This window comes from Miniopterus natalensis, chromosome 13, assembly GCF_054644295.1.
Source record: "Miniopterus natalensis isolate mMinNat1 chromosome 13, mMinNat1.hap1, whole genome shotgun sequence".
Lineage (NCBI taxonomy): Eukaryota > Metazoa > Chordata > Mammalia > Chiroptera > Miniopteridae > Miniopterus > Miniopterus natalensis.
This window is the reverse complement of record NC_142093.1, coordinates 41,574,590-41,589,223: the sequence shown is the minus strand read 5'-3', so window position 1 is coordinate 41,589,223 and position 14,634 is coordinate 41,574,590. Positions and strand designations below refer to the sequence as shown.

The following is a 14,634-nucleotide window of genomic DNA, read 5'->3' as shown; positions in this document are numbered from 1 at the left end:
TATGAACAGTGGGAAACCATGAAAAAACTTAAGCAGGGGAACCACAGACAGATTTGGGATCCAGACAGCTCCTTTGGCAGCAACGTGAAGAGGTTGAAACGGGCCAAGACCAGCAATGACTACAGCTGAAGGCCAAGCAGATAGGACACTGCCAGTTCCCATGACGTGTTACGATTCCATAAGCAGAGGCAGAGCTGCCTGCATTGGAGCCCTGCTCTGGGGGATCACATGAAAAACGCAAACATTAGATAAATCACTCTCCCCTCCTTTCTCTCATTCAGCATCACCTTGCACTTCAAAATCTCCTGTCCAGCTTCACCTGCTTTCAACTACTCTCAGAGTCCAGTGTTCATGGTGCCACAGGTGAAGGTAGAGATGGAGTCAGACTGTGACTTCACAGACATGGACAAGTACGGAAAAGAAGGTGTCGGCGAGACCACCCTCTAGGAGGACATGGTGTCCCCAGAGAGGGCACAGAGGGAGGGTGTGGCTTAGTCTTCATTGTGAGGGGCTGGGCCACAACCCTCAACTTCTGGGCCCCTTGGTTTCCTTATTTACCAAACAGAGTCATTATTACACTTGATAGAAAACTGGAGAGCTGTTGATGAAAAGTAGTAATTAGGTGCAAAAGTCTCCCCTTCCCTTTGTTGTTATGAAATAACTAAAGTGAAATGCTATACCTTATTTTAAAATGCAGTCCAGCATAGAAATAACATTTCTTTTGAAATTAAAAAAAAAATGCTTACCTCCCAAAACTAGTTAAGGGGCAACAGTCCATTTTTATTTAAAATAAGTTAACAGTTGAGAATTTTTTTAAAGGTTAAAGTATCTAGATGATTTTGAAAGAACTGTTAAAATACCCATACTTCAATAGAGCAAGGCTGAAAAATTCATCTTGCCATTTTGCATATTAGAAAATGCTTAAAGGTCCCACCTTTTCTCTCCATCTCATTCCATTTGCTAAGGATCGTATGAAAAGCTTGAACCATCTGTATTATGGGCCTTGCTCCAGCACAGAAGTGTGACTGGGGCTTTCCCAGATTGAGAAGCCAGTTTCAAAAGCCCGTTAATGAAAGAACCTACACATTTGAGTGGATACATTTTTAAAATAAAAGTTCTTGTTAAAGTCTCAAACCATGTTAAATCAACAAAATGATCCTCTGAATTAATATCACTGGTTTTTCATGCCCAGAATCAAATTTCTGGGCATTTGGGTAGGTCCTTCCGGCAAGTTCTCAATGGTCTGATTCCCAAAGTCAAACTCCCATTCACATGAACATTGCATGTTAGGCAGAGCTGATGTCAAATTGTGGAAGATTATAACTTTGTAATATTAGACTAATACTTTAAAGGAATGATTAGAAACAAGTTGGGTAGATTAAAACCCATTGTTAATCAGGTAAACCCTTTCCTCAAGAAACAAGATCAGTCTTTATCTTCAATCCACATTTAACAAATGCCAACCATGCTTTCATTTAGCAACTACTATGTGCCTAATAGCCACAACGCATCTGACAAAACAACTATGGACTTGAATCTTGAATAAATCACTTTGGTTAGTTACTGTATTTACTCGAGATGACAAGTCCAGGTGCTTCTTCATTTCTTCCTATTTTTTAAAGACAAACGACACTAGATCATTAACACCTTGAGTCACTGGGACAGTTAAACGTCTCTGTAATTCCCAAAGCCTGGTCCAGTGACTGGTCTATAGAAACCTCTTAAGTGTTTATTAAATTAAACCTCAGAGCTCCCTTCCAAGGGATACTGCCAAGAGGTAAAGCTCTAAACCTCTACCACTTCTGATAGCAGCAGAATTACTTAGCTGCTCACTAATTCAGGACCATCCCAAGTTTAAGTATAAATTCTTTATCTTCATCTGTACCTATCCTAAGAGAGCTAACAATCTACCCTTAACATTTCACTTTTAAAACTTGGACGACTTTCAGTAGCACTTTGTCCAAATTAAATTGTAGAAATGTTATGGATTCAGGAGTAAATATGCTTGATTAATCAAACTGAAAAACTACAATGTAAATTTTTTTCTGTTGTAAATCAATCACTGTAATTTTCACCTTACAGGTCATTTATACCTTGTATATACATGAACATTTTAATTTTGATAGCTTTAACAGGTTGACATACTACTTCTCCGCGCAGGTCAGTACTTTTTTCCACATGTAACTGCAGTTCAATAAAATGTAATCCTGTCTGCTCACCTGGCTCCTTGTTTAATAATTTAAGTCAGCAAGCATGGTTTATGGACACCAGCTACACCTTACTTACAAAAACATCTCCAGCAAATGAGCATCTTCTTTCATCTCCAGAAAACTGTCAAAAGAATGAAGGCAGCTGGCAGAGGAACAGGAGGGAAGAGGTCTCAACTCCCCATTGTTCTTTCTCTGTCTGCCTCAAGCTGCAGGGAAGCGGCTTCTGCCTGCACCTGCATGGAAACCAAAGTACCCAGGCCTGGTAGAGAATGCAAAGAGACCTAGCCTAGCCTCAAAATGTGCACAGCAATACCTTCCAATCTGCCAAATCAAACACACCAATTACAAAAATTTTTATACACATACACACACACACACATAGAGAAAGAGAGAGAACTTGGGAACACATCAAGTCCTTTGTAAACTGAACAATGTGTAAATTGAATGCATGGTTTAGAAAATACCTAGAATAAAACTAAACACTTAAATGAATCTTACAGATTAAGGTCCTGGCACAACCTGTTGGGATGTAAGACTAAATGGACTAGGCTGGTTTCTCCATAGCTCTTCAAATCAGTTTGTTTAAGGCATAGGAATGGGTGTTACCAATTATAGAAATAGCTAGATCCAATGAGAAAAATTAACTATCATTAGGTCATAACTAAGACGATACAGTAGCAGGAAGATACAGTATTTCAGAAACTTATTTCATACCAGTCAGAAGTGTTTTATTTAAAAAAACAAAATAAAACAAAACAAAAAACCCTTAATCAGAAAGTCTGATTAAATTCAATATTAACTCAAGCTTTCAAAAACCTACTGGGGAAAGCCAATAGGTGCCTCAGAGAAAGCAGGCAGCTGCTGACAATTCTTTGGTGGAAAGGAAGTTGCATACTTATACAAGCTGCCCTAATGATTATCAAGCTCAAGATTCGTTTTTCAAGAATAGGTTTCAAGATCTACCAAAGAAACCATAGTACAAAAATTTAACAATGAAGTTTAAGGATATAGGAAAAAACAAATATGACAGTGCAAATGAATTACTTATAAAATAAGACTTTCGATGCCAGCAAACTCAAATGGGGAGACCTAATGAATGGCAGCACACATAAAACAAAGGTTAATAGCACATGGAACAACCATAGACATTTTCCCAATGACTAAACTACAAAATAACAGGATACTATTAACAGGTAGCTTTTCTTCTGGTTATCAGCCAATACGTATAAAATTAGGGTAAATTTTTTCTACTCAATTATTATCATTTCCCTAATCTCCTTCAGCAACATTCTTCCTTTGGTTTGACCCGTTGAACTCAAAAGGTTTGGAACCTAAAGTGAGTATCAACTCTTACTGGAATAGCACTTGGGAAATGCAGTCTTAGAAAAGGCAAACTGTAACTGAAGTGGTGTGACAAAGTGACACAGCCATTCTCAATGTGACAGTGTGCCCCTCCGCAATCACCAGGCTAACGGCTCCTCTTATGGCTACAACGCGTGATTCAGCATGTTAATGGCACGTTCCCTGGTGAGGTACTGCGGAGCTATGTGCGCAAACACCCACCCACTTAAGTTTTCAATAAATACAAAGCATCATTGAAAACCATGCCAGTAGAATAAATAAAAGATGTTGCATTTCTATTGGCCTGTTTTGCCTCTTGAAGCGGCTTGGAGTTACTGTTCATGACACAGGAGACGCAAGAGTTAATTAGTTGCCACTCCAAGCTCTTTAGACTTCAGTACTTCCCGCTCTTCAAGCCTCAGCACCTTTTTTGCAGCAATAATGGTATTCTTCATCAGCATCGCCACTGTCATGGGACCAACACCCCCAGGGACTGGAGTGATATAACCAGCTTTCTTTCGGACCTCTATATAGAAACAAGATGGGAAGGCTGCTTTAATTATGACAAAGGATATGTGTGTATTTTAACATATCATGGAAGAAGAATTAAAAAAAAGCAATAATATACATAAGCACCTTCATAAGCCTCAAACTCATAAAAATCACATCTAATTACTCAAGAGTAAAGGCATTTGAACATACTAATAAAATAAGATGCACATAATAAGCAGAGTTGTTCAGTGAATATTTATACATCTAAATAACCTGTAATCTACAAGCCACACTTTCCTCCATATTAAATCAACTTAAAAAGAAACATCTCAGTAGGTTAACTGTACAGGAGGTGTACCTATAATAAGCATTACCTCAATTAATACCTACCTACAACACTTTCTGAATTTTACTTTATTTATATATACTATATTTATTTATACTGTTTGCCCTAAGTATCAAGCAAAGTACTTTTCTGGAAAGAAATAGATATTTGTTGTTCCACTTATTTACTCATTCATTGGTTGCTTCTTGTATATGCCCTGACTGGAGATCAAACACACAATCTTGGTGTATCAGGACGATGCTCTAACCAACTAAGCACCTGGCCAGGGCTTTAACTCAATCTTAAGGAAAAAAAACTTAGATACCTAGGCTTGGTTCTGACTGCTTTAATAGAAAGAGAAAGCTAGAAATAGAATTATCAGCATAAAATTCAGATAAACATAATACCTTAAGAACTGAAAGGAGGTATCTACAGTACTAACAAATGCCAAATGTTTAAGAACAGGGCTTTTTTCCTGGACTGTTTTACATTCCAGGACTGGGAGCTCGCCTAATGTGAAAATGAGAAATCTGTAACACTTTTTAGGAGACTCAATGGCTTAGGAAAATCACTTCATTAAATTTTCAGACTTGTTAAAAGTCTTGAAGTTGTTTTTAATGATGAAATAACCCTAAGGAAAAACAATTCCCTGAAAAGCTTATACCTGGTGTCCATAATTTTATGATATAAACACCTAAAATTCTAGAATGTCTATAATTTTAAAAACGATTTCTCTTAGTTCTTGTGGAAAGCATTTTAAATGGTATTACCAGGGTAACACAAGTTTAAAAGTTAAAGAAAAAGTATATGATCAATCCTAAATGTCCATTAAAGGTAGTATTTATTGACTTTATATTTTTAAAAAATTATACTATTTACCTTCAAAATCCACATCTCCCACCAACTTGGGTTTAGCAGTGATAGGATCCTGAATTCTACTATTTACCTTCAAAATCCACATCTCCCACCAACTTGGGTTTAGCAGTGATAGGATCCTGAATTCTATTTATTCCCACATCAATGACGGCTGCTCCTTCCTTAATCATATCTGCTGTGATCAAATTTGGAATGCCTGGAAATGGAAACAGGAACGATCACCTTAGTAATGAAAAACAGATTCCACCTGTCAGATTCTTACCTAATTTCAATTTCAAGAGAGCTGAAAGAACTAATTAGCTTGTTTTATAAAAGCCTACAAGAACTATTAATATTAACCAAGGAAACATTTAAACTTCATATAGTAAACAAATCTTTTGAGACTATAGAAATAACATTCATCCATCAAGTCTACAATGAAATGACAGAAACCACTACACCAACCACAGCTCTTGCCTCATCTTTGTAGGCAGCTCGTAGTGTCATCCCAGGGTAACGATGAACAGAATGGCAGTGAGGCAGGCAAATGCTAAGATAAGAGGTCAACCTTCTGAGGTCCCTTCTGTCCCCCTCCCTGGTGTTCTTACCTGCAGCAGAGACCACAATATCTGCAAGAATTGTATGTTTCTTTAGCTGCTCTTTGGGAGTGTGTCGATGAGATATTGTAACAGTGGCATCACCTACGAGTTAAAAATTAAATGTCTTGATTTCTGAATCAAAGTTGGGATTGGACTAGGTGTCAACTAGGCAAACCATTGTAGAAACTGAACATCTGTGAAAAATTACTTTATTCGTGTGCCATACTTTCTGGACAGCCAATTATCTTTTTTTAAAATTAATACTCAATTTCTTGTAACTTTAATTACACACAGTAACCCTGATTTGAGGCTTTTTCTCAAACAAATTAACAGAATTTGACATAATGACACATTACGGTCACATTAATTCAATCCTTTGCAATGGTCTAAGATTTTTTCCTACCAAATGACATAGAACAGGATACTAACTTTGAACAAGAATTGCTTCTTAGCTCCAACTATTCAAGCCATAACTGAAAATTTCTAATTGCCTACAACTATGTTTATACTCAAAACTCAAATTTATTTCTAGGCATATCCATATCTGAACTAGTTCCATAATAAATGAATATAAATAAACTCTCAGGTGACACTGAGTACAGCTTCTCCTACAAAGATTATACCCCAAATATCTGTGAACAAAATCACAACAAATGCAAACACATTGAAGGTTTTCCCGTAAGGAAGACAAGGACACTCCTCTGAAAGCCATGTGCTTACCTCCAGGACGTTCATGCGCCCCGTCTGTGTGTAGTAACATTGCAATGGGCATTCCAACATTTTTTGACCTTCCAGCTACAACCACATTCTTCCCTAGAGTTGGAATGCCTATTAAAAAATATACATATATATTTGCATTAAAAGCAATGTCAGAATGTCTTAGGGCACCAAAGGAAAAGGAAGGCAGATGGCCTAGCACATGAAAATGAAGGGAATTGCTAAGCTTATTGGGTCAATTGGCCCTATCCCTTGAAGGCAAAAGAAAACATTTGTAAGCTACAAAATGTTACTATCATATCACTATTACTAAAGTTTAAGCTTCCTTCACTGAGGTTTCTGGATTAAATAGCAAAAACAATCATAGGCAACTGCCAGAAAGGCTGTGGGGAGTAGGACTAGAGGTCATGGGTGGGAGTTTTCACTTTTACCATTTGAAAGTACCACTTTTATAATACTAACATAGACATACGATTGTGGGATATACCTACCAGTTCGCTTAATTATTTCCCACACACCCCATGGGGTAGCCGGCAACATGGAATACTGGTCCAAACACATTCGCCCCACATTAATTACATGAAAGCCATCAACATCTTTGTCTGGAGAAACAGCATTGCAGATCTTTCTCTCATCTATGTGCTCTGAAAAAGAAACCAGAGCAGCGGCCATACGTCACGGTTGCACAGCCAGAACTGCTTAACTCCAGCTTATCTGATTTGTTAAGCAAATCTGTTCCCCTTCTAAACTTGCCTTTACTTGCCTCCATGATTTACTTCTTACATCTGCACAAAAGGAACACATTAAGCAAAACCAAATGTCAGTATCAAAGCCAAAATCCTCTTGTACAACTGCTTCCCTGCTCTGATCTTTGTATCAAGATCTCAACGCCAAATCAAGGAGTAACTGGTATTCTGATGTGGGGAAGGAAAAATTATTTCTCCTCCCACCTTTCAAATCCTTCTGGCTGGACTAATAATCAAATTAGCAGGAGGCAGATTAACAGGAGAAAATGTCCAAATTTATTATGTATGTATATACTGGGACTCCATAAGAGTAAGTGACTGGCCCTGGCTGGGTAGCTCAGTTGGTTACAGCATTATCCTGATATGCCAAGGTTTCAGGTTGGATCCCAGGTCAGGGCACATACGAGAATCAACTAATGAATGCATAAATAAGTGGAACAACTAACTGATGTTTCTCTCTCTCTAATCAATTTAAAATATATATATATATTATATATACATATATATATATATATATATATATGAGACCCAAGACAGATTGTGCAATTAAGGCTTATATGTTATCTTGAGCTAAGGAGAAGGGGGGTTGTGGGTGGGGCTGCAAAGGGCAGGAAGGTAATTCACATGGAGACGGAAAAGCAAATGTTTGGTAAATAAATGTTTGCTGGACCATTTTTAAAAATGGGCCAGAGAGAAGACTTGGATTAAAGGGGTTCGCTAGGTTCCTCTCCATCTATCACACCTAGTTCACATTAATCTATAGTTATCTGTGATGTTATCTCCCTTCCTGGAGCAGGTCCTCTATCTAAATTCATTTAGGCAGTTAGGGGAAAGAAGGTCAAAGGTTTTCCCTGAGTCTTCTGTTTCTTGAAAACAACGAGCTTAAAATAATCAATATTCCAAAAGGCATATTTTAGGGTGGCAAACTCTGCTTCCCCCTACTGAGTAGGTTTGCCTCAGTTTTTAATAAAAAACTCACTCTCTTGAGTTTACTGCCCCTTCGAGTCAAATTCACAAGGGGCCAGCTGCCTAAAGTAACCAAGCCTCTCCACTCCTCAGAAACCATTTCAAATGGTGGCGTCCAAAACTCACCTGGAAGCGGCAGCTGAATGAGGAGGCCATCTACATTATCATCATTATTTAGTTTGTTGATTAAATTCAACAGTTCATCCTCTGAAATTGAAGCTGGTTTCACAATTGTCTCACTGTTGATTCCTATAAGGAAATTTCAAAGTTAAAAAATATTGGAGCGTTTACTGAGCAATGCAATGTTGCCTGCCACAGTCTTCTACCATTGAGGCTTTTTATTATCACACCCACCCTGGTAGCTGTAAAGCTTGAATCGGCTCAAAAGGAACCTAAAACAGTAACGTCACAAATATATACACTAGAGAATGCTAGCTTGACATTTCCTACATAGTGTTCTATGTAATCCTCACTTTACAAACAGGAGACTGAGGCACAGTGAAACTAAAACAAGCCAGCTAGTGGCGAAGCCGACCTTCTCGTTTCAAAGTCCCTGTTTTTCCACTGCAGCAGGGTGCCTCCCAATGTCTTAGAAAGCCATGCTTGCTATTTCCTAGAAGCTCCAAAGGTTTTCAACGAAAAGGGCAGGAGTTCTCAATCTTCAGTAATAAAGAACAGAGTACACCAATTGAAAAAGAAAAAAAAAAATAGAGTATACAAAGGGCTCCCGGTCCGGTCACGCGGCCCAGCCGGGTCAGTGCTTTCACAGCCCTTCAGGCAGGCAGGGCACCTGCTCAGACTGCGGACCCGCGACGGGCTCACCCACCTCCGGTCTACCCACCCACCAAGCCTGTGCCGCAGTGAGCCCAGAGCACAGAGTGCCCGTCACCCAGACCCACGCCTCTGCATTCAAAACTCCAGCCACTTCTACACGGCAGGATTTAATTGGCTTGGGAACCAACCGGTGAAGAAATCATAAGGTATTTCCCGGAAGTCAGCCATTCACTTCCTTGAGCTCGGTCTGTGTCCGAGGCTGCTCGCTGAGGTCGCCTCAGTCCACCCCCGCGCTGCGCTCCTTAAGCTGCAAGCGCTCAAGCTCCCCGGTCAGGCCTCATCACTGCTCAAGGAGAGCGGGCGCACCCTGGGTTCAAGGGCACCTGTCCAATGTTCAAACTAAGAAACAGAGGCAAAGGTAAGATAAACCAGTTTCCTTCTGGCCTAGCCTACTGGCCTCCTCGGTAGATAACACCCGGATTTCTGACAGTTTGGGCTCCAGTTTAACCATATTGGCCTCCTCAGCTTGGGTGTCTAGTCAGAGAAATAGAAAAAGAAATCACAGTGGAGTTTGCCTCCGATAAGCCTCTTTCAAAGCAGTCGGGGTCTGAGGGACACCTACCCACGTCGGCGGCGGCCCTGGTTTTGTTGAGGACGTAGGAATGGCTGGCGGGATTCTCGCCCACCAGAACCACGCTGAGGTGCGGCCGCCTGCTGCCCGCGGCCACCCACTCCTCCACCTCCTGCCGCACTTCCTGCTTGATCTGCTGCGCCAGCTTCTTCCCAGAAATGACGACCGCTTCACTTCTGCAGAAGGCAACGGAGCCACAGAACCAAATACCAGCTTGAGTTTTTGTAAAAAAAAAAGCATCAGACTACAAAAAAGTATTCCTAAATGCCCCAAATTTTGAGGGGTAGAAGAGGGAATTGGAGGAAAGTGGCCAAAAGGTACAAAGTTCCAGTTATAAGATAAGTAAGTACCAGGAATCTAATGCACAACACGATGACTACAGTTAAGGCTGCTGTGTGATATATAGAAAAGTTAAGTGAGTAGATCCTAACTAAGAGTTTCAGCACAAGGAGAAAAAACTTTTTCTTTTCATTGTATCTGTATGACATGATAGATGTTAGCTAAGCCTATTGTGGTAATCATTTCACAAATCAAACCATCATGTGTATACCTTACACATATACAGTGGTGTATGTCAATTATTTCTCAATAATGTGGGGAAAAAATATCCAAAACTTAAAGTTTAGATTAAAATACACTGTGCCTAACCTGAGGAACAAGTGAAATCTGAAGAACAAGTTCAAAGTGGGAAATCTGTATCCAGCTACATGTTTAGGGGGATAAAGTTGATTGATACAGTTACGATGATTAATCTGAAGCTCAGGGAGTTTAAGTAACTGACAGCTAGTACTTGGTACAGTTGGGTCTCATACTCAGCTCTGTCTGAATCCAGAGTCTAGGCTCTTAATACAACAGCCTCCTGCCTCCTGATCATTTACAAATTGATAGGCAAAACCCCCCACAAAAACAAAACAAAACAGTGTTTTACTTTGCACTGTTTTATTTGACCCCCTCAACACTGTGAGGTTAAATAGTTTTTCCTATATGCTAATAAACCATTTGTAGCTTATGTTTTGCCTGTGTTGTTAGCATTCAGTCACATGACATAGACAAGAGCACTCATGTTGGAGGGAAATCTGCTGTTGGGGGTGGGGCAATGAGGGAACTCAGGATCTGAAGGAACCTCCAGTTACCAAAACCATGTTCAGATCTTTGAAAGACTATCTCTTCCCAGCAAGAACTAGTTACATAGCTCTTCTTGGGATCCAATATGGAAGATTCCTGGTTTTCGTATTTCTATACAAATCTTTCCAATAAAGTTCCCATTACTTAAAGTAGGATAAGCATCTGTTCTTTAAGCAAAAAGATGCCACTGACAACAAGTCTTTCCCTTTAGATTTGTGTCCTCAGTGTCATGAGCAATGCACCAACCTTAAGACCAATAAAACATAATTGTCTGAAACATTAAAACAATCTATTTCCTCTCAGGGCACATTATTTAATGCTCAAGGATAACATCAAGGTACTGGATGTATTGTATGGTCAAATATGATTAATTCTCCAGGCCTGATAATTAAAATAGAATTTTAAAGTTTTAACAGTCTTTAAGCTTTCAATGTCTGCTTTTTACTTGCATTATGATTAAATAACTACTTTAAACTAAATCTCAATGTCTTAGATACAATGCAGTAATTTTATATCTAAACCTTATATTAATCTGTATTTGCATCTTGTGAGGTATTAAGAAGATATAATTTTATAGCCAACCAAATACTTTTACCCAGATTTCATCTAATAGTACTAGCATAACACAAAATAATAATAGCATATATACCTATGGTACATTAAAGAATTGAAAACATGTTAATATTTACAAATCCATTTCAGAATTAGAGTTGAAGGGGACTTTGTTATAAGGGCTTTGCTGATAGAAACACCCCGGCAACATGCCTGATCTATATTAGTACCAGGAATACCTGCCCCAGGCCAGAAAAGCATTCACTACCTTAGGACACTATAGAATGAAAGACTCCTTACAGAGGGCTCAGGACACTCATTTATATTGAATGAAATAACACATATATGCTTCTAGGCATATATATTCTATAAAAATTAATTTCTTACCCTTTTCTGTTGGTTAGATTTACGTTCACATACATACATATGTATCCTTAATTTAAAAAAGATACATATGTATTCTTAATATGCAATAGATAGTGAGAAGGACTTAGCTTGCACTTCATTAAAAAGTTCCTTTTGAAAGCAATAAACTTAGAGAAAATGGTAACGGAACATTTGGGCTAGGAATGATACACTGAAGTTAAGAACACAGGGTTCTGGGAGACACCAGTGTTCCAAGTCCCAAAGGCAGGTTCTGGATGTTATGCCAATTTGCTTAAAAACACACACACATACACACACACAACTGTCAAAGAATAACAAGAACAACAAAGAAAAGCCACAAGGAACTGTGCCTGAATACTTCTCGTAACATAACTGTTTCAGCCCTCTGCATACCACAGCTCAGCAAAATATGACACACAATCCCGTAAGAGCGCCATTACCTAACTTCCCATCATCTTTTTTGCCAAAGGGCAGATAAGGTTACTGCTACCCTGAAATAAACAGAAATACAGACTCAGCTCAGTTCCACAGGAAATCCAAAATGTAATAACTATATTAGCTAATACTTATTTCGCAATTTAGTGCTTTCCCAGATGTGTTTAGAAAAATTTCCATTAAAATTATGAACTAGAAAGAAGTCACGAGGATTCTTCAAATAAAATTCAAAACTAAAATCCAAGTCAGTAGTATCTCCACTTTCCTCCCAAATCAGCTAACATCGGGTGCATTTTACAATTCATGATCAGGTTATTTCAGAAAAAAGTTATTGTTATCCACTAATTAATGGAACCAGGAATGAGTGAAGAGACACACAAAGTGGGATGGAACTAACGTCTATTAAACACTAGATATTTTGCTAGGAGTTTTGCATGCATTACTCTCAGTTACCCTGGGGCTATTATAATAACCCTGTTATGCAGAAGGGGAAACTAAAAACCAAGGTACAAACACAAACCTCTGGCTCCAAAGTCCATTTTTCCGTATACCCCACTGTCTCCTAGACTACAGTACTCTCTAACCATGAGTTTATGTTCCTGAAACTCTCATACTAACTCCCCAACCCCACAAAAGGAATATATGTAGACTTTTTTTTTTAATAGTTCTACCTGCCAGCAGTAATCAAAGCAATACAATGGAACCATAAATGCCAAACGGAGTATTGTGCTCAGAGACAGGGAAGCCCAATTGTTCATTCAGAAAGGCAAGTGAAAGGAGGGCATTTGCTGCTGGAGAGCAAGCAAACTGGTCCAGCTCTGTAGGTAATAAATTAGAGGACCTTTGTAAATCTCTTTGCAAGCCTAAGTGCCGCAGAACAATGTGGCCAGGACTCAGGAAGGGAGGAAGAGGGAGAACAGACAGAAACGAGAGATGGGGCTGGAGAGAGGCAGGTCAGGGTCAGACCAAGAAAAGCCTTGAGTGTGGGCTCCCAAGTGTTCTTTCAAGAGCGCATTAACCCGCAGGCTGTGCTTCTGCAGCGCCTTGGCAATGCCTCTAACAACGTTTTCCCACCGAGAGGAAATGACACACGCTTGTGTTCTGCCCCTTGACAGGTTGAGTTCCAGTAAAGAAAGAACAATTTTTATCACGTCTGGATTCGCACAGCAGGATACATACACGGTTACACACAAGGCTTAGGTCTCTGGCAGCGCAAAGGCTCTAAAGATGGAAGGAAGAGTGCACAGATGTGGGGAGAGAAATCACAGCCGCCCCAAAAGATTCTTCAATCTACGTTTAAGAGTGAGAGTTTGAGGTCCAGAGAAATCAGGGAAAACCTATTATTACCTCCCTATGGAAACGCAAACAGAGCTCCCCTTCTCCGCCTCCCGGGTATTTACGACCTCAGCGGACTGTCCGGCACCGACGCGGGCTGGGATGGGCTGCAGTCAAAGCCCGGCGGCCACAGGACGTTTACAGTCCTGGGAGGGAAAGGGGCGGCGCGAGCCACACCCACTCGCGGCCGAGCGGGTTAAGCGCGGTACCCCGGAGCCGGGCGGCGGGCGGATTTCATCAGACTGCACCAACCCCCGCCGCCGCTAGGGTCCCGGGAACGCACAGCCGCCCAGGGCTGCCCGTTCGGAACCCTTCGCTGCGCCCGCCGAAGCGTCTCTTCTGCTTTTCCCAAGACGGATTACGGCATCGCCGCCTCGGGCAGCCGGCAGGTTCCTCCCGTAACTTCCGTTTGTTCCCGTAATCCCGGGCGCCCCAGAACCCGCCAGTGCCTCTGCTCTGCACCGGGGGCCCCGTCCCGCCGGCGGACTGACCCCGGGAAAAATCGACGCCCTAAGCCTGCGGGAGACCGGCTCCCTCCGAAAGGCGGGCACCGGGTAAGAGCCCACCCCACCCGAGCGAGCACCCCAGGTCTCCGAGTGGCCGCGTCGCCCCGCACACTCCTCTCGGTGGCCACAACCGCCCCGGACGGAGATGCTCGCGACGTCCCCGGAGTCCCTCTGGCGCCCAGGCGGCCCCCGCGCTCGGTTCTCCGGGGCTTTCCGCGCTGACCCAGCTCCCTACCGAACTGCCGAGAGGTGGAGAGGACGATGACGGAAACAGCGGCTCTGCGCGGGCCGGAGCAGCCGGGTGGCCAACGTGGACAAGAGGGAAGCAGCAGCCATGGCCCGCGGGGGTGCCTGTGCCCGAAGAGAAGCGCGCGCTCAGGCAGTGCGGTTTTACCGCTGGCGCGTGTCAGGCCCCGCCTCTCGCCGGCACCCATTGGTCCCTACCCAATAAAGCCTCGCTTGTGATTGGAGCAAGTGGAGCCCGGAGCCGTGGCTCGGAAGCCTCGGGATGATGCCGTGATTGGCTGAGGAAGGCAAACCCCGCCAGACGCAGCTGGTCTCCGAAGCTCAGCCAATCCGAACGTTTGTTCATTAGTTGCTTGAACAAGTAAGTACCTGAGGGCCTACTGTGTGCCAGT

The 14,634-nt window shown here is 41.5% G+C and overlaps 2 protein-coding genes across 3 annotated transcripts in view; one reads left to right on the top strand and one right to left on the bottom strand.

Annotated features, from left to right (window-relative positions):
- SLC4A5 (solute carrier family 4 member 5) overlaps positions 1-718 on the top strand; it is a 69,344-nt gene extending 68,626 nt beyond the window's left edge. The window contains exon 25 of the mRNA XM_087823646.1: positions 282-718. Coding sequence (XP_087679772.1) covers positions 282-447 — 166 coding nt within the window. The 3' untranslated portion in view covers positions 448-718. The remainder of the gene's footprint in view (positions 1-281) is intronic.
- Positions 719-2,913: 2,195 nt separating this feature from the next.
- Positions 2,914-14,354, bottom strand: MTHFD2 (methylenetetrahydrofolate dehydrogenase (NADP+ dependent) 2, methenyltetrahydrofolate cyclohydrolase). 2 transcript variants are annotated; one of them, XM_087823647.1, is made up of 8 exons: positions 14,232-14,354; positions 9,648-9,832; positions 8,378-8,500; positions 7,031-7,183; positions 6,543-6,650; positions 5,832-5,924; positions 5,315-5,440; positions 2,914-4,077 (listed from the first exon to the last, which is right to left on the bottom strand). In XM_087823647.1, the coding sequence occupies exons 1-8, from the start codon at positions 14,330-14,332 to the stop codon at positions 3,914-3,916; spliced, it is 1,053 nt and encodes a 350-aa protein (XP_087679773.1). In that variant the 5' UTR covers positions 14,333-14,354; the 3' UTR covers positions 2,914-3,913. The 2 variants fall into 2 exon arrangements, with proteins under 2 accessions (XP_087679773.1, XP_087679774.1); XM_087823648.1 differs by lacking the exon at positions 2,914-4,077 and adding an exon at positions 5,217-5,247.
- Between the last annotated feature and the right edge of the window lie 280 nt (positions 14,355-14,634).

What these genes read in the sequence shown, in the direction of transcription:
- MTHFD2 (XM_087823647.1), bottom strand. Translation starts at nt 14,332, where the DNA reads ATGGCTGCTGCTTCCCTCTTGTCCACGTTGGCCACCCGGCTGCTCCGG. An exon ending in CATTCAGCTGCCGCTTCCAG is followed by an intron (nt 7,184 to 8,377) that starts GTGAGTTTTGGA and finishes TTTCTTTTTCAG; the next exon opens with AGCACATAGATGAGAGAAAG. An exon ending in TATTGTGGTCTCTGCTGCAG is followed by an intron (nt 5,441 to 5,831) that starts GTAAGAACACCA and finishes TTCCATTTCCAG; the next exon opens with GCATTCCAAATTTGATCACA.